This window comes from Cyphellophora attinorum (assembly GCF_001299255.1).
Source record: "Cyphellophora attinorum strain CBS 131958 chromosome Unknown Contig15, whole genome shotgun sequence".
NCBI lineage: Eukaryota > Fungi > Ascomycota > Eurotiomycetes > Chaetothyriales > Cyphellophoraceae > Cyphellophora > Cyphellophora attinorum.
Window position 1 is genome coordinate 115,782 of NW_017253243.1, and position 18,005 is coordinate 133,786.

The 18,005-nt window shown below is 52.6% G+C and overlaps 5 protein-coding genes across 5 annotated transcripts; 3 read left to right on the top strand and 2 right to left on the bottom strand.

Annotated features, from left to right (window-relative positions):
* Positions 1–161: 161 nt before the first annotated feature.
* On the top strand, positions 162–2,230 carry AB675_5005 (putative RING finger protein; the record flags this gene model as incomplete). The annotated part of the gene is made up of 3 exons (XM_018145184.1): positions 162–333; positions 383–745; positions 795–2,230. 3 exons carry the CDS (start codon positions 162–164, stop codon positions 2,228–2,230), a joined length of 1,971 nt encoding a protein of 656 aa, XP_017999204.1.
* A 417-nt stretch (positions 2,231–2,647) lies between these two features.
* AB675_5006 (uncharacterized protein) lies at positions 2,648–3,341 on the bottom strand (the record flags this gene model as incomplete). The annotated part of the gene is made up of 2 exons (XM_018145185.1): positions 2,648–3,046; positions 3,108–3,341. The coding sequence occupies 2 exons, from the start codon at positions 3,339–3,341 to the stop codon at positions 2,648–2,650; spliced, it is 633 nt and encodes a 210-aa protein (XP_017999300.1).
* A 943-nt stretch (positions 3,342–4,284) lies between these two features.
* On the bottom strand, positions 4,285–6,412 carry AB675_5007 (N-acetylmuramic acid 6-phosphate etherase; the record flags this gene model as incomplete). Its single annotated transcript, XM_018145186.1, has 4 exons — positions 4,285–5,194; positions 5,242–5,621; positions 5,674–6,124; positions 6,177–6,412. The coding sequence occupies 4 exons, from the start codon at positions 6,410–6,412 to the stop codon at positions 4,285–4,287; spliced, it is 1,977 nt and encodes a 658-aa protein (XP_017999200.1).
* Positions 6,413–7,238: 826 nt separating this feature from the next.
* Positions 7,239–8,733, top strand: AB675_5008 (UNC93-like protein 2; the record flags this gene model as incomplete). Its single annotated transcript, XM_018145187.1, has 5 exons — positions 7,239–7,388; positions 7,452–8,355; positions 8,403–8,528; positions 8,575–8,613; positions 8,666–8,733. The coding sequence occupies 5 exons, from the start codon at positions 7,239–7,241 to the stop codon at positions 8,731–8,733; spliced, it is 1,287 nt and encodes a 428-aa protein (XP_017999208.1).
* Positions 8,734–13,066: 4,333 nt separating this feature from the next.
* Positions 13,067–13,869, top strand: AB675_5009 (Homeobox protein TGIF2; the record flags this gene model as incomplete). Its single annotated transcript, XM_018145188.1, has 2 exons — positions 13,067–13,711; positions 13,765–13,869. 2 exons carry the CDS (start codon positions 13,067–13,069, stop codon positions 13,867–13,869), a joined length of 750 nt encoding a protein of 249 aa, XP_017999399.1.
* Positions 13,870–18,005: the final 4,136 nt, after the last annotated feature.

The window sequence follows — 18,005 nt, forward strand, 5'->3', positions numbered from 1 at the left end:
GTGGTCTCGTACTTACTACCTCTTCTTTCAATACGACTTTGATTCCTGCATCGCCCGCATACTCTTTCTGCCTTCCACACTAACACAGCGCTGTGCTCTCCGAGCGTTGGCTCCCTGCATTACCCGAACAACGCTGCCACAAGCTTGTGGCTGTCGCCAACATGGCTTCATACGTGTACTTCAAGTTCAAATCGCAGAAGGAGCCGCAGCGCGTGACTATCGATGGCCCTCACACCGACGTCTGGAACCTCAAGCGTGAAATCATGTCGATATCTCGACTAGGAGATGGTACCGACATTGATCTGAAGATCTACAAGGAGGACGGTGAAGATGGTAAGTCTCGTCGCCAGTGTAGTACCTGTTGCTCTACTAACACTGCCAGAATACACCGACGACACAGAGATAATTCCCAAAGATTCGACCGTTCTCGCACGTCGCCTACCCGCCTCCGCTCCTGGAAAGGGTAGAGCTGCTCGATATGTCTCAGGCAAACCTCCCGTCAGTGCCAGACTCACTGCTGCGAGTGGCAAACCGGCTGCGCAGGTCGAGCTCACAGCAAACATGACCGAGAAAGAAAGACTAGAGGCCATGTTCAAGTTCACAGATGCTCAGTGGCAACAGAAACAAGAAGAAATGGCACATGAGACGAAGGTACACTTCCAGGGCACCAAACCAAGACAAAAGGCCAATGTGCCCGAAGGCGAGCCCCCGCATGGCTACATCTGCTACCGGTGTGGCAAGAAAGGTACGTCCAACAATCCTGAATCGTACTCCAAGTCTAACATAAGTCATAGGTCACTGGATTCAAGCTTGTCCAACCAATGATGATTCGTCATACGACAACAAGAACCGTATCAAGCGCACCACTGGCATTCCTCGATCAATGTTGAAGAAGATTGAACAGGAGGACATCGACAAACTAGATGATCAGCAAAGACAGCATTTGATGGTCAACGCGGAGGGCGAGTATGTCTTTGCTCAGGCAGATGAGAAGACATGGAAGAAGCATCTTGAGCAAGTCAAAGCCTCCGAAGCTAGCAAGAAGAATGCGGCAGAAGATGATAAGGAGATCGTGGAACGTGGCTTGGCATGTCCTATCGACAGTCGGCTTTTCGTTGATCCAATGAAAACACCATGCTGCGGGAAGACGTATTGTCACGACTGCATCGAGAATGCTCTGTTGGACAATGATCTCACTTGTCCTGGTTGTGAGACGCAGAACATTAGTCTCGAGGCTCTGGTGCCAGACGAGGATGTGAAAGCCAATATCAAGGCATATCAGGAGGAGAAATCAAATGACAAGCAACGTTCTAGAAGCCCTACTGCTTCGGTGGCTACTCCAAAGCCAGACGAAGCAGCCGGGAGTGATAGTCGACCAGTCACCCGTGACGGTAGCAAGACTCCTGTGTCGGAGAATGGTCAGGGTAAAAAGCGCACAGCCGATGAGGCTAACGAAACTTGCAATGGTAATCTGGAAGTACCCGCCATGAAACGACAGAAGTCTGGTGAAGGCACACCAGCTCCTGCCGAGTCGAAAGATGCCAGCACTTCAGCAGACTCAACAGGCGATGCCAAGACCACTGAGTTCCCCGTCGACATGATGCCACCCGACTTCTCACAGATGAATATGCCAAATATGGGCATGAACTTCCCTATGATGCCGAACAACATGATGGGAATGGGTATGCCGATGGGAATGAACATGATGCCGATGATGGGCATGATGCCAAACATGAACATGAATATGATGGGTAACATGATGGGCGGCCTGCCCAACATGAATGGTATGAACGGCATGAACGGTGTGGGCAACTTCGGTGGCATGAACGGCATGAACGGAATGAACAACATGAATCCCAACAACCATTTCAACGGCAATAACAACCACCGAGGCAACTTCAATAACAACAAGAATCATCAATTTCGCAACAAGCGCGGTGGCGGCTTCAACAACCATGCTGGCGGTCCTCCTGCTCAACAAATACCACCTAAGCAACCAGAAGGTCTTAGCAATGTGCCCACTGGTCCTAAGGCCATGAAGCCCAATGGTGCAAACAACAACGGAGGCTATCCACCTAGCGGCCCTGCAGGTGGCAAGTTTGCAAACCAGCAGCGGTACAATGGTCCGGAGACGGCGAATGCATACCAGAGAGCGCCCGTCAACCCGCAGCGCGGAGGATGGAAGAACAAGCGTGGGAAGGCGAGGGATGCGGATTATCGGGAGCTGTAGTGCGGCACGATCTGGCAGCAGGCTGGGTTTCGGACTGTATGATGAAGCCGTGAGATGAGAGGATTGACTTCATGGGAGCGGAAGCGGTAACGCTGGTAGTGAAAGATTTACGACATCCTGGAAGTATCAAAAGGGCATAGCGACTGGCGTGAGCGATTCATTGGTGGCATCAATAGGTTTGCGTGCTGTACAGAATGCTCAAGGCTTCTTAGAGTGGCAAGTTGAGCAAGTCCCCTTCTGCTCGGGACACTTGGAGGGTCTTCTGATAGTGAGGGAGGCCTACAAGCATACATATGAAATAAAGACTCAAATCTTCTCTCGCTGATCTCGTCGGGTTTCTACTGGACTTCCCGCCAATGTAGAACAATGGATACAATGGGTTTATCATTATTGGCTTTGCATGATCTTCTGTTAAGCCTAGTCCAGGCAGACGACCTTCATAGGAGGTCCAACCCTGACAACCTGAACCTCGCACGTCGTCACGCCGTGTGCATTCACGATGGGACCCTTAGCATGCTGCACAACAGCCTGACTCGCGTTTGCAGTACCGCCCTGTACCACCCCACCGCCCGGCTGGAGTTGCGCCCTCACGACGCCGGGCACCGACTTGGCTGTGTGCGAATCCGTGAAGAATCCAGATGGATTTGCCTCGATTCGTGCGAGCGTAAATCCAGCACCAGTATCTCCTCCGTTCGTGCCGTTGATTCCGGTGGTGAAGGGGCCCGTGATACACCCGGAGCTACGCTTGACGACCTCTGGGCCCGAGTCTGCTGGCTCGGGGTTGGGAAACGCGATGCGTGGTGGGCCGGCGGCGCCCTCGATAGCTTTCGTGGATGTGCGTGGCGGTGATGGCGGGGGAATCGTAAGGGCCGGTGACGCCTGTTAGGGTGATGTTGTAGCAAATTATGTCCAGCTCGCTATTGATGCCGTAGTTGTAGTAGCCGATGGCGCCCGTCTCGCCGGGAGCACTGTTGTTCTGCGCACCGATGACTTTGTCCGGTGTTGCGACGAGGTTGTAAGTCGACGTGAAATGGAACGGGCCAGCAACTTGTGCGGCGGCGAGAGAGGAAAGCAGGGAGGCGGAGACGAGTGTCTGAGTTATTGACTTCATTGCTGCTGGAATCGTGTCTTGGGTATTATGGTATTGGGCTGATTAGGAAGGGTACGACAGCCTGCTGTCTAGTACTGAAAATGAGTGTGGTGAAATGAAAGAATAGCTGCAGATGTAGAGAAGACACAGAGATCAATCATAGAAGATGCGTTCACATAGCACTTCATTCCCTCCACATAGCTTTGTATTACCTGCATAGTAACGGCAGATTGCTCAACGGCAGGTCTGGCCCTCGTGGTCCGGTGCTATCAACACCCGAGCTCACCTTCGAAGCTCCTGAGACTAGGCGGAAACATGCCCAGCCTTTCCGCTGCTGGGCGAAAACAGTCGTAGGCAGAGATTCAGCTTGGCAGGGAGGTCGACGGACGGCTTAAAGAAGCTTGTACCATGAGGCTGATCCGGCAATGAGGCGAACCGAGCAGAAGCGGGCGTTCCGTACAGTCTGAAACATGTTGGTGATACTCTGCCAATGCGATCTTGGCACAGAGCTTTCGCAATTCTCAAGCAAAGCGACATGCAAAATCTGCGTACCGTCCAGTTGCGGGTGCAGTGCGAGGATGGTGCATAGAGATTGATAGTTGTCGACATCGATGGCAGGGGATGAGGCAGATGAGGTTCTCCAATGTGCAGTGATGCACTGGTGCTCTCGTAAGACCGGATGACAGGTCTCTGACACGTCCGGTTGACGAGCATCTCGCAGGACCGGAAGAGTGGCGTCTGGCAAGACCGGCTGACGTGCTTCATGGAAGACCAGTGATGCTTTCTAGGACGGAGTGCTTGTGCATCATTTCTTCCCTAGAGAAACTTCAGCACCTTCCTCCTGACGTGCCGTTCCAGCGATTCAGTCCGTTGTGGAAAGCTGGCTGTCTCTCTGGTCGAAAGTGGCTTGACCGATCCAAAGCTTGCCCTTGAATATAAGTGCGAGCCATAACTGCCTAGGATCTTATGTCGAACACGGACCGTTCCTAGCTTCTTGCAGTAGGTGCTGGGCACCGACAAGACCTGGCTTCAAGACAGTCTCTGAGCTTGAAAAGTCCAGTCGACTTGCGAGTACAGCTTGCTCGAGCTGGTTCTGAAAGGTAGGTGCGTTCAACAGTCCGCCAGTTATGACTAGCTTCGAAGTGGGGGCATCGATTGCGGTCGCTTCTGCCAACCTCTTCAGTAATTGAGTCATGCAGGCGATCGATCCTGCAATGATATTCGCAGCAATTTCGCTCGACGACTGTTGTTCGACGACGATTCTCGCAACGTCCGCAACTCGCTGCCTAGCGTCCAGCTTACGACCATCCGACGACGGGAGCAAGCAATTCAGTATCCCTTGCACGGCCTCTGGTCCCTTCACAATCCCGAGATGATCGAAAACTGCGGGTACAAGACTGTCTTCGCTTTCTGTGCTCACAGCGTTCGCCTCGCACGAGTCTAACACGTACCGAAGAGCTCTTCGTCCAATGTCGAATCCAGACCCGTCGTCCCCCAAGAGCGGACCCCACCCGCCAGCCCTTCCCACCTTCACGTACCCTGTTGACGTACTGCGGAATGCCATTGCAATGGACCCAGTTCCAGCAATGAGCACGCAGACGTCTTTGCCTGAAGCGCCTCCCGCAGCCGTTGCGAGCAATTCGAGGTCGTTCGTGACCTTGACTCGGGCCGGGCAAGTCGCCTGAAAGAGAGCCTCTACCATCGGTCGGAGAGCTGTAGCGACCCGAGGCCGGTCGAAACCTGCCAGACCAACCCAGATGCCGTCAAAGCTAACATCATCCAGTGTTTGGGCTTGTAGCGAAGGACATGTTCCAATTGCTTCTTCAGTGACTTCCCGGATCGTAGCAAGTGCCTCTTGCAGACTCGAAGTCGTGCTTCAGGGCAAGTTAGAAGCCATTCCAAGCGAACAAGTTGGACTTACACGTTACAAGGAGGCCCAACAGCCGTTCCTGACTCTCCGTTGTCTGTCAAGATATATGCGGCGCACTTGCTACCTCCGCCATCGATACATAGCACAGACCGTGGCGATGGCTTTACCACTCCAGTAGTGTCTCTCGGAGGCTGCGACCGGCGCAAAACATCTGCCAGAATACCGTTGGCATCTTCGAGTCTCTGCTGCGCTACCCCAGCGGTAAGGTGCAAGTGAACCATGACAATGGCTAGCTTGACACTCCCGCGACTCTCCGCAAGAATGCCGTCAAGAGTTGTGTCTGATGCTGAGCACGTCGGTCCGCAAACTTCACGAATTATGTTTCGGGCTCGCTGCTGAAGCTTCAGGTTCGTACTCTTAACATCGACCATCTATGTTTGTACGGTCAGCTTCGACTTGTGACCTTCAGGTCTCCATTCTTACCATGTTGCCATACGTCTTCCCCATGCGAATTTGCACTCCCGTGCTCAGCATGTTGAGAATTATCTTCGTGGCTGTGCCTGCTTTCATCCGCGTGCTACCCGTGACAACTTCTGCTCCAGTGACAACTTCGATCATAAAGTCAACATCGCCGCCATTGCTCATAGCTGAAGGTGACGAGCAAGCAACACCGATCGTGATGCAGCCCTTCGCTTTCGCGTGCTTGAGGCAGCTGAGCACGTAGGGCGTCCTTCCAGATGCAGCGATGCCGATCAGAGCGTCGCATCGCTGCAGGTTGATTGCCTGAAGGTCGCGGATTGCTTGGTCGACGTCGTCCTCGGCGCCTTCCTGAGCATGTCGAAGCGCTCGGTCGCCGCCTGCGATCAAAGCAACAAACTGTGATGGATCTGCTGAGTATGTTGGTGGGAGTTCTGAAGCATCAAGCACGCCGAGACTGCCGGACAGTCAGCATGGAGATTCTGCTGACTTGTACGCAGCATCCTTACCGCCCGCTGGTGCCAGCACCAACGTAGATCACCCTTCCACCTGACTGAACGACAGCGGTGAGGGCATCGACTGCTCGCGCAATGCTGGGCAGGCACTTTTGCACCGCACCTGCCACAGTCTGATCTTCATCGTTGATGATCCGACACAGCTCGGCCGTTGATACAACATCAATGTTCAGGCTCTTCGGGTTCCTGCCTTCGCTTTGCAGAATCTTGAGATCGATTACCTCTGGCATGATCGGTAAAGAAGAGGTCTGGAGAGTAATGTTCTGCTCATCGCTGATGTCCTTCTCTTGATACCTTACCTGGATGGATGACTAAACCTGCTGAAGCAATTTCAATGTCAAGCATCGCCGCACTGGTAAATCATAGCCCCTATCCTGATGGCCACTGGCATGCCTCAGCGTTGCATGCTTGTGATGACTTGCTACCGGTGATGGCACTCATGGCCCGTCGGCGATGGCTTTACCAAGGTAGTCACCACCTTATCATATCAGTGTCCACATCGATATATGTCCGACTGTGACCGTGAGGACAGGATGCAACCTTTGCCCACGAGATCACGAACACGCGGAGGCTTCCCCAAACCCTCGGCTCTTCGGCTTGGCTAAAGTTCAAGCAACAAGCAAAAGTGCTTGCCTGAGACGCCTATAAGCGAAGCGTGGCAAGGCTTGGCCCCCCATCGCCGTGATTGTCGCCTGTGAACCGCGGAGAGCAGGGACTGATAGACAGTTTGGTTGCCTGAAACGGCAACCACAGTACCAGGAGGATGATTACTGACTGCTTTGTATGGAGTTGCCCGCGCGATCTGGCGGCAGCATGCGGCTCTTGAGGTCGTATCATTAGACAAGGTTGCTTCAGTCCTTATCATGCAGTGGAATCTCGGCGATGCTGTAACATCCGTCGCTTGTGATGAGATATATGCTTCTACAACGTCTGCTGGAGCATAAAGTTGACCGCAAGTGAGTACCCTGAAACCTCCTCGAACTCCAATTCCCCTCGGGCGCATTGATGTGACTTTACGAACCACTTTACTCTTCACACGACCCATAATAGACGACGATGGACACCAAAGAAGAGCGACCTGTGCCAATGGCACCAGCTCAGGGCATCGACAGCGAGGATACCATGACTCCAGCGACACCACGGGATAAGATCAAGGCGATCTATGCGCATCCCTGGTCCCAAATTATCCTCATATCACTGATATGTGTATGTTCCTAATCATAATTGCAAGTATTCCTTGCCCAGCGCAGTGCTGATGAGAGATTCTAGTTCTGCTGCCCGGGTATGTACAATGCCCTAGGCGGACTCGGAGGAAGTGGACAAGTTGATCCGACAGTCGCTGCCAATGCGACTGTTGCTTTGTTGTCGACCACGGCTGCCACTGCCCTCATCGTGGGAGGGCCAGTATTCAGCTGGACTGGTCCACGCCTGTGCTTCCTGCTAGGTGGATGGACCTATGCGCTTTACAGCGGTAGCTTGCTGAACTTCAATCACCACGAGAACGGCGCTTTTGTCATCGGAGCCGGTGCAATTCTTGGTCTTGGGGCGTCGATGCTATGGGTCGTTCAGGGGTCTATCATGACCACATATGTTCCTGAGGCTCAAAAAGGAAGGGCTATCGCAGTTTTCTGGATCATCTTCAATCTCGGAGGAGGCATCGGCTCGCTAGCAAGCTTTGGTCTCAACTTCCACTCCAAGTCGGCGACTGTCTCGGACTCAACGTATATCGCGCTCATGGCCGTCATGCTTGTTGGCTGGGTTCTCGGTATCTTTATCTGCTCGCCCTCGCGTATTCGGCTGGCACAGCTACACGCTGCCGTCGAGACCGAGAAGCACACGCTTAATGGCTCAATCCAGATGGTCATGAAGGTGCTGTTCAAGTGGCGTGTACTTTGTATGATCCCACTTTTCTTCAGTGCGAATGTGTTCTATTCTTATCAGCAGAACGTTGTGAACGGATTTACCTTTAACATCCGGACACGATCGCTGAACGGCGCCCTGTACTGGATTGCGCAGATGCTGGGCGGCTTGCTCATCGGAGTGCTCCTGGACTTGCCTTTTCTCAGCCGGCCAAATCGTGCCAAACTAGGATGGGTGGTCCTCTTCGTCTGCGGTATGAGTATTTGGGGTGGTGGGTATGCTTTCCAGCGCTGGCAAGATCGAAGGATCGCAAGTGGGCTGAAGCAGGACATCGACTATACCAAGCGTCGATCGCCATAGGACCAATGTTTCTATACATCTTCTATGGTGCATACGATGCGCTCTGGCAGGGCTTCTGTTATTGGTTGATCGGCACGGAGAGCAACAGTACTGCCAGGGCAGCTGTGTTGGTTGGCGCCTACAAAAGTAAGTTCTGCATTGAGGTTCGGTGTGCAGTCCTGACAATGAACAGCATTCCAAGCCGTTGGGGGCGCGATGGCCTGGCGAATCAGTGAGTCATGCATCCCCTACCTGATCCGATATGACGCTGACCAGAAGTGTAGATGCTGAACATAAGAGTGCCATGACACAACTGGGCATGAATTGGGGCTTGTCGATCGGCGCTTGGTGATTGTCTTACCGACTGTGTGGACTGTGGCCAGCACAACGACAGCAGAAGATGAGAGCGGCGGAGTGGACACCATCAGCGTCGGTGCAGACAAGGAACGGGAGTTGCAGCAGTTTGAGAGACATGTTTGAACCTTTAGCCAGTAAAGCTTGGTGCAATATTGGTTTGCCAACGCATTTTCTGTGATCGGCTTCGAGACTTGACTTGCTCGTTTGTGATCGCGATATCGTAGACGTAGCGCAACTGCGAGGGATCCCTATTCTTGATTAGTAGCTTCGTGAGCGCCGGGCGACCGCCGCCAGACAAACGCGCAATTGACTTGGGACGCAGTGCCGGTGTCATGAGCTGGCCGTTGCTTGCGGGCTTTGCGTAGTGCGAGTAGATTGTAGTGTATGATTTAGCGGGAACGCCAGTTCGGCGTTGTTCTCAGATTGTCTTGAGCCATTATCCTGTACAACTGGGGTGCGGCATTCAGAGACGGTCATTTGCCACCAGACGAAGTGAGGCGGCTAGTACCAGACTGATAGAGAACCTGCGGCGGCAGTCTCCTCGGTGAAGTGTGCCGCGCAACTTGAGTCAGTCAGACCTACATGGCAGGTCATTCTTGACAGACTGAGCTTTGACCATAAGATGTCGTAGACAGAGGCTGGGTATCGACTCCATCTGTCATGATTGGCCGGTCCGAAGGTACTGTTTAGTCCAGTGGCAATGAGATCCTACCTAAGCGACAGCTTGAAGTACATGTCGGTCCCTCCACCGGACTGAGAGGGCGGTGTGGCGAGTACTTGCAGAGGTATCGTGGCAAAGTCTTGCATTCAGGCGGTGATGGTGGTCGATTTTGCAACGTACCGATTCCGCGGTTCGAAGGATGCGCCTTGTACTACCAAGTCTGCCCGCAGCCGCATTTACGACCGGGTCCCGCCTGTGTCACCACGTAGGAAATCCTGAGTAGGCAGATATCCAGCGTGATAATATGACCTGCACCCCCCTATGCCGATGAGGTGGAGTGAATTTTACGTACATTCCTGCTTCGTCCTGCATGACTGAGTATTTTCATGCGTTCGGATAGTGTCAAGTTGTTCACCGCAGGACTGCTCAGGTAGTGCCGTACCGCTACACCCTGTTGTGGTTCATGACAGCGGGTAAGAAGTCGGCTTTTGCTTCATTCTGACCGGTGAGATGATCCAGAGATCTGCAGATGTGGGCAAGTACGTACACACAACGTGGACACTGAGCTGTGTCAACAACGTTGTAGTCGACAATGCAGACTTCGAAAATGTAACATTTCTGCGCTCCCTCAGGCTGATTGGTCCGCTGCCTCATATTGACCGAAATTGTAGCAGAGGTCCGTCTGCAGTGCTGTGAAATGGCCAAAATTTAGATCGTTATCCAGCGGCCGAGATCTGTTGGCAATCTCAAGTTGCTGCAGAACATACTGGATCGCATTTTCGATCGAGCTAATCTCAGTGGTCGTCAAGACAGCGGTATGCTGTCAACATTTCACGGCGCGTCAATCATCGACATGATGTGCGCGCGTGGCTTTCCGGCAGCTTCAGATCCTGGCGGGCCGCTTCGGTATAGAAACTCTACGGCTAAAGCGAGTCATAGACAGTATACCGTGAGGAGTAGTGTATGCAAGGAGGTGCTCCTTAGTAGATCCCTGTATACCTGGTAGGTATTCCCGTATTAGGTCCACATTCAGGTGCGAGCCGTGTGGAGAATCCAGGAGCGGTCTGTCGCGCAGATGCATGCTGCGTGACGAGTCAGTAGTCAGGAACAGGGTCGAAGGGAGTTCGTAGTCGAGGGTCCCCTGTGGCATGAGGTCAGTCTGAGAAAGAGGGTGTCGAAACCAATTTTCATCGCCATCAACAGCGCCTGATATGTGCTACCATAGGCGACGAATCAGCAAGGACCATCGTCGGAGGTGGCAGGTGACACAAATCGGGTATCTTCACAAAGACAAATCCCAATGATCTGGTCCCAACCGGCTCGTAGCAGGAATGATTTCGCCGCCGACGCAGTCGTTCGTCAGGCTGAGATGTCGTACACGAACCGTGAGTAAAATGGGGTGAGGTTGAGCAAGGAGATTTCGCTTAACAGAAACTAAGGCAGCTGCCGAGAACCGGGGTCGTGCTGCAAGCCAGTTGCTCAAAATTCGGATATCTTCCCAGAATAATCATCGTCAACTGTGCGTCTCGGACCAAGTGCAGGAAGAAGAAACCATTCGATCCCGATCAAGCATCGAGTGCTGCGTCGAGGTACACCTTTCAGGCCGGTGGCCATCCAGAAGATCGTGGCTGGTCAAGCACTTCCCCGTTTGCGGAGATGCCTACCTTGTTGCTGGCGCTTGTCAGCTGTCCGCAGCCTGTCATCTGGATGTACTCCCGCGAGACATTCGAACAACGCATCCAGACCAGCCCAAGACATGTACCAGCGAAGAAGATCCGCTCTTGTCCCAGGAACGGTTTCCTTTTGTTTCTTTCTGGACTGACTACGCACCCCTTCTCCAGTTCAGCTTTAAGATTAGCCAATCCACGATCGGCTACGTAAGAGTCCGAGATCTACGATCCGAAATGCAAGATCGGCTGTGCCAGAAGCGAGGAACCGAGCAACAAAGTCCACGAGTTTGCGAGAAGCGAGTTATTAATGTTTCTTGATGTTCACAGCGTCTCGGGTGCTGTGCGGTACCTTCCCATCGCCAAACTAAATGATCTTCTGTCTTGACTTTGGTGGCAGCTCAAAGTGCCGACGCTCTGACAGAGACAGCCTTTGACGCTATACTGCTCGTAGGCTGACACACAAAGGAAGACTAGCCAGTGGGATAGGCTCCGATTAATCCTGGTCGTCGTCAAGAATGTCGATCTGCAGGGAACAGCCACATAAAATCACCCTTACACTCCACACGCATTCAGTGCCGGGTGCTTTCGATAGGACCATTTTAGTCCCACGCCATACACAGTACGAGCTTCATTCTCTGACGATGAAGCAATCCCGCTCTATGCTCGGAACTATGGGCCTTGGGCTTCTTCCTAGCCTGGGGCCAGCATACTGCAGCTCTCATGCTCTTCCGCGCTTTCACATTCCCTGACTGACTGGGTAAGGTCTCCTCAAACCAGCGCCCCTTAAGTAGTTGTGGCAGCAACCTGATCGAGTCCACAAAAACCCATCGAATTCCCTACTTTGCCTCAAGGTTTCTTCCTCAGAAACTTGTTCTTTCGCACTTCGAATTCAAACGCAAGAGACTTTCCACGCTTCTTGCTTCACCATCCCACAGGTGACGGCCTTCTAGATACGGAGATTTGATCAGAGCTTGTACCGCCACACCTCTGGCACAGCTTGCACCGTCAAGACGTACCTGTCATATCTTCAGATCCCTGTGTGGCAGTTGGTCACGCTGCTGTCAACCTCAACCCTACCCGAGCACCCGCCAAACACTTCCTCGACTCGAGCCTCTCCTTGTGGGTCCACCATTGCGTTACTTGTAAATAAACCCAGCACGAAAGTCAAGTATATCGTCCACAGCATTTCCAGCCAACAGAACGGCTTCTCAGATCGACACTTCGTTCCTTGTTCTCAAGCCTTAAGCCGCCACATCTCAATCCCACTCAAACTTTTCAATATACCTCGACTACGCTTAATTCGCCGCCGAAAATTCGTCACTGGTCTACCGAGTCGTTGGTGAGTCTCTTACACTTTGCCTTTGATGTTGTGTTTGAGAAAGCATTGTTCACCTCTATTATCATTCAACCATCCCACTCCTTGTCATGGCTGTCATGTAGCTTCTGACAGCGGGCCCCTGTGAATTCTGCTGCCCAAGGGTTTCAATATGCACGCACTGTTGTTGCCCATGTTCTTCTTGCATCAGTCTACTTCGTGAGACAAATGGCAGAGAGCACAGCAGCAACACTGTCTCTCATTGACATCCCCTGAGCATGAAGTCCCGGCGCCTCATCCTTAAGCCGCCTTGAGGACCTTATTACAGGATATGCTGGCCTTCAGGCCGTGCCTCTTCCCATGGATCCATTCAGATATAAGGGTCACGATCCTAATCGACCAGCAGACCATAGACACAGTCAAGTCAGGGCTTCACCTCGTCAGCTCCAGCAGCAGCAACTGCCATCTATCCGAGAGGTGCATACCGTGGTACTTTGCTAGGAATCGGCTGACAAGTTGTGTATAGGTAGTTTTGCCATCTCTGAGCCAGGCAATCGAATCTACAACGGCAGAATCATCGCTGTCCAATCGACTTCCACAACTGCAGACATCTATTCAGCCATCACCCGGACGATTGCCAGCATCGAATCTCTCGTCGCCGATTTACTCAAACACAAGTTCCATGCCCGATAGCTTTGAGGAGCTCGGGCAAAAGAACTACGACTCGCTCAACCACTTTGGAACGCAGAGACCAGCAGCGAATTGGCCCGGGACATCTAATTACCAAGACATGGCTACGTCGTATGCCCAAAGGCAACCATTCTACCACCAGGGCATGGGTCAGGTCAAGCATGAACCGGGTCTGCCCCCAATTCGCGACATGACTTTTGCCTCTCCGACGATGCCCAGTCCATCATACAACACAGTCTTTGGAGGCTCGCCTCAGGGCCCAGTCCCGATGGACTACAACTCAACATATCGCAGGCCAAGTTACAATGAAGGCCGAGGTCTGAGTCAAACTTATCCACCATACACACGGCCCTACTCGATGGACAAGTTCGAGCCTAGCTTTAGAGGCCAGAGCATCCCACACCCAGTGTACTCGCAGCCGTACACCGACTATCAGAACAATTATCACACATCAATGAATCACGGCTACGCACACAGCTTGGAAAATGACGTGCGCAATAAGAAGCGTAGAGGTAACCTCCCAAAGAACGTTACCGATGTCTTGCGACAATGGCTGCATGCGCATATGGATCATCCGTATCCGACCGAAGAAGAGAAGTTGCAGTTGATGGACAGGACAAGGCTGTCGATGCCACAGGTATGTCCTATTTGTGCTCAGAAGGCATAGCATCACTGACCAAGCGCCCACAGATCAGCAATTGGTTCATCAACGCCCGAAGGCGACATTTGCCTGATATGAAACGGAAGGCTCAGGACCAGAAGACATTGAAGCAGGAACCAGACCGACATCGATGACGACAAAGCGCACTACGCGGTGTCAACTACTTTGAGCATGATATAAGCGATATACCCCCGAAGAAGCAGGATGTAAGAAGTTCCAGCATTCTCCAGGCGTCTATACACGGCGATTCCAGCGACAGAAATCCTCATGTGGGATAATGCTGCTAACCTCTTTCGAGGTTCAGAGGTTTCTCTCTGTTTATGGTTCTCAAAGCCACACGCTTTCGGTGAGAAGAAGGCGACTCTTTGCGGACAGACACCATATGTATGACATAATGAAGTACGAATTGCCAGCGCTCCTGCTACCGATGTCGTAAGCCCTCGAAGACACCTGCCCTTTCAGACATGACCGCTTCCCTAGCTGCTGGAAATGCTGTTAGCAAGCACCCCGTGTGCTCTGTTCCTGCTGACATCTGCACACAAGGAGTTCACAATTGTGCGCGATAAGGCAAAAGCCGAATCTTTCTTTCGAAATCCGCAAACCACGCCCACGCGTCATCTTCACGTCTTTCGAGATGCAGTCTCACAGATGGTTCTCAAGTTCCGAAGTAGACTCCCACCAGAGTCCGCGGCACAATTCGTCTCGGACAGAAGTCGATGTCAAAGTTGTCGAAAGAGGCATTACTTTTGACTTTCTTCAAAGCTGGAGAATGGGCCTGCCAACTGCTGTCACTCTTAAGCTTACCCACCTACCCGTTTGTCTCCCACGCAAAGCATGTTCACGTCAATGACCTGAAACCTCCAAATCTCCATATTATTCCCTGCTTCATCTAAACCTTCGCCAACCAAGGCAGATCTGGCAGACGGGAGTTCTGCCGTTCTGCCACTCTAAAGCCCGGTCGAGACGCCGTCAGACTCGAAGATCCGGTGTCAGGCTGACGCGCGTTGCAAGGCAGCCGCCCACACTAGAACTGCTAGCCCTAATGCGAACAAAGCGATCGGAGTATTGTGTCAAGGATGTGTCATGCGCTCATCATTCTGCGCGACTGACAATTCCTTTTTGAGCTTTGCGTTGTCCCGTCCGGCTCGAGTTATCACTGTGATCGAGACACTCATCTTCTTGCCAGTCTGGCGCGACACTATTTCAGCCTCTTGCAGGAAATGCGGATAAGCGTGCAAGCGAGCGAGCCACAAGCTCCTCGCTCCGGTCCACCGGTAGCGAGTGCTACAACCCAGACCAGTTTAGCATTTGGGAGGTAGTCTGCATTGAGTTGCAATAAGCGCCACCACAAAACAGGGTTACTCCCCACGCAGTATCAAATCTTTGCGCCACCAAATTCCTCGGATGCCTACCCATAACCTCTTGTGTGCAGCCACTGATGACGGCATTTGCGTTTTTGCTTCGCAAGGTACGGATACAACCAGCAGTTGTTGTGGGTTGCTGATCTGGCACTGACGGAAATATGCCACCCGCTTCCTCACAGCGGCTCGAATTTCAGCAAACACATATGTGTCAAACTTTCAGCGGTCTCACACTTCGGGGCAACCCTGACGCATTGGACGCTACACTGCACCTCATTCGAGAGAAGCAGGGCTCCATTTCAGGGACTACGGCTTCGACGAAACGCGTTCCTACACGGCAGACAGCAGCAACGCAATGGCCGCGTGTATCTGACTCGCTCGCACACGACATCATGGCTCTTTCGTTGCGGCACCGTATGCCTCAGCATTCTTACCTTGTTCGCTGCTCTAAATCGAACAGCTATGCGATTTAGATTTGACTTTACAGGCTGCTGGATGCTCGGGACTCTCAACAGGAGCTACACGCAAACATGAAGCCAATGATGTGCCAAGTCTGGGTACTTTGCGCCCCATATCAGTGATCTCCGTCTCCCTTCCACGAACGGAGTCATGTCACACAGATAATGAAGCGTGAGCATTCAGGCCCTTGGAATCAACTCGGAGGCAAGTCGTGTCGCAAGACACCACCAAGACAGCATCACGACGTGGAATGCAGGTTGCGCGCAATGGAGTGCATGCTCGCACTGCATTACCTGTTGCTCACACGAGCCTCACTGTCGAACACCGCCACAAGGATCTGCAGGGCAGCGTTCAAAGTATGCCGCCGGGTTGGAACCAAAAGCGAAAGTTTCCAGAACATGGGCAGCCCACTTCGATCTCGAACAATGTGGGCGTGCAAACGCATATCTGCTACACGCGTGAAGTTTATCTCCAGATGCAGTTCACGCCTCATTTCGCCGAAAGTCTATCACAGAGTAGCATCAGATGCCACGTTCGGCTCGTGGCTGAGGGTCCCAGTTGAAACGAGATCAGAGTCGAATTTAACAGATGCAGACCTGTGCGCAGACTACGCCGACACTGTTCTGTGGCTGCAGCGCTCAAGTTACGGCAAATGGACTCCATCGATACCATTCATCCGATACTACCGGGGTTTGGTTCTCCGGACCACTGCTGGCATCTATTGCTGCAACCAGGTGCCGAAAGACGGGTTCACTGCGCTCTGTATGTAGCAGTGCACGACAACTTCGCATGCTGTTGGAGAACATGTCGCCTCACGCCACCGAAGAGCAAAACAATCGATTGCCAAAGAGTGTGAGTGGTCTTTCGTCCGACATTCCCCTACTACCGCCCACACCGCAGTTCACCTGCTCACCATGCCCGTCGGTCTATTCAATCGACCCTGAATCATCGGTCTGGCCGAATGTGTTCATGCACTATCAGTCGTGCTCGATGGCGCTGAGGACCCGAGATTCTGTCAGGCGCCGTTGGGGTCCTAGGACTTTGCTTTGTTGACTGGTTTCTGGCAAGCCCCCTAGCTGCGCACTCCATGCCACGCGTCGGCTTTGTGTACATGATCTGTGAGTCTCAGATCAAAGTTCAGGAATGGTTGTTGCCTGACTGCGGTGGTGTCGTTGCACGCAATGTACACCAGTGCTAGCTGGGAAAACACAAAGATTGCTGAACAGTCACTGAGCTCAGGGTGCTCGCAAAGAACTGCTCCTGTGTGGGCGTATGTCTCAGCAAACGTTCTGTGTGCATGATCGCTGACGCCTCGTCATCCTCGACTGTCTTGCTATTCCCCCAGCGGAGCCGCAACATGCTGTCGAGCCTTGGGAGTTGGCGGTTGCGTTTTGCATGCGTTGCCAGTTAGTGAGCTACAAGTTCTGCTGCGAATCAACCTTCTGCATGGCAGTAGTAGCATCAGATTTGTCACGAAACTACCCGATCCTACGGGCGGAACAGCTCAATTCTCTCCCCTGCTGGCAGACAAAGTTCGCATTTGTACAGGCTTCGCTCGCCACAGGATGAAAAGGTGCTTTCTCCCTTCTGCCTCGTATCACGCACTTGGCTTTCTGGGCCTCTGTTCTACCATTGTTGAGAGGGAGTGCTTCGACTTTTCCCTGTCCCACGCTGCTGTAGATAGCGCGGCATGGGCGGCCATATGTGGCTGTCCGCAACTGACAAAAGAGATCATTACGGCATGCGTGGCCAGAATCAGTTGTGATGAACGCCTTCTGTCAGCTTGAGGTATTGTCATATGTGAAGTTCGGTTCAGGCAAGACCAGACTCTTCGATGACTTATTCACTTGGTCCGATCGCGGGCAGCAGACAAGTCTGAATCGTAAGCGGATAGTGAATACCTGTTGGCATAGTCAAAGAGGTCATTGCTCACCGTCTTCACTCATGCTGGAAAAGTATAAGTATGTGTCTTGCCGCCGACTGCTTCTCATTTTCTTTTTCTCAAAGCATTGAATTCTGTGTCTCATTTGTCACGCTATGGGAGCCCCTGCTGCTCCCTGGTAGGACGAGCTTCTTGGTGTCACTACTGAAGAGTAAATGGTTCACCCTAGTCCCGACACCCCAACATGATCTTGCTGCCATCGTTCTTTCTGTGTCTTCGAGGAACACGCTGTTGCCTGCTTGCGTGCGGCTCATGCGTTCATGTGCTGTCGAAGGACCTCACGTCCACGCCGCCGACTTACCTTGCTGAGGCTGCTTTGGCAGCAAAAGACAAGAGACGCCCACTTATGGCATGGCGGGAGATGGCTACGGTCGGATCATGAGCTCTTGACGTCAACTGGCAGAATGCTCAATTGAACGAGAATCACACCTTCGCTCGCAACGTGATTTGCAAAACAGCGTTGTATACATCAGGATACTGGCAAACTGCAATGTGAAATTGAGCAGCG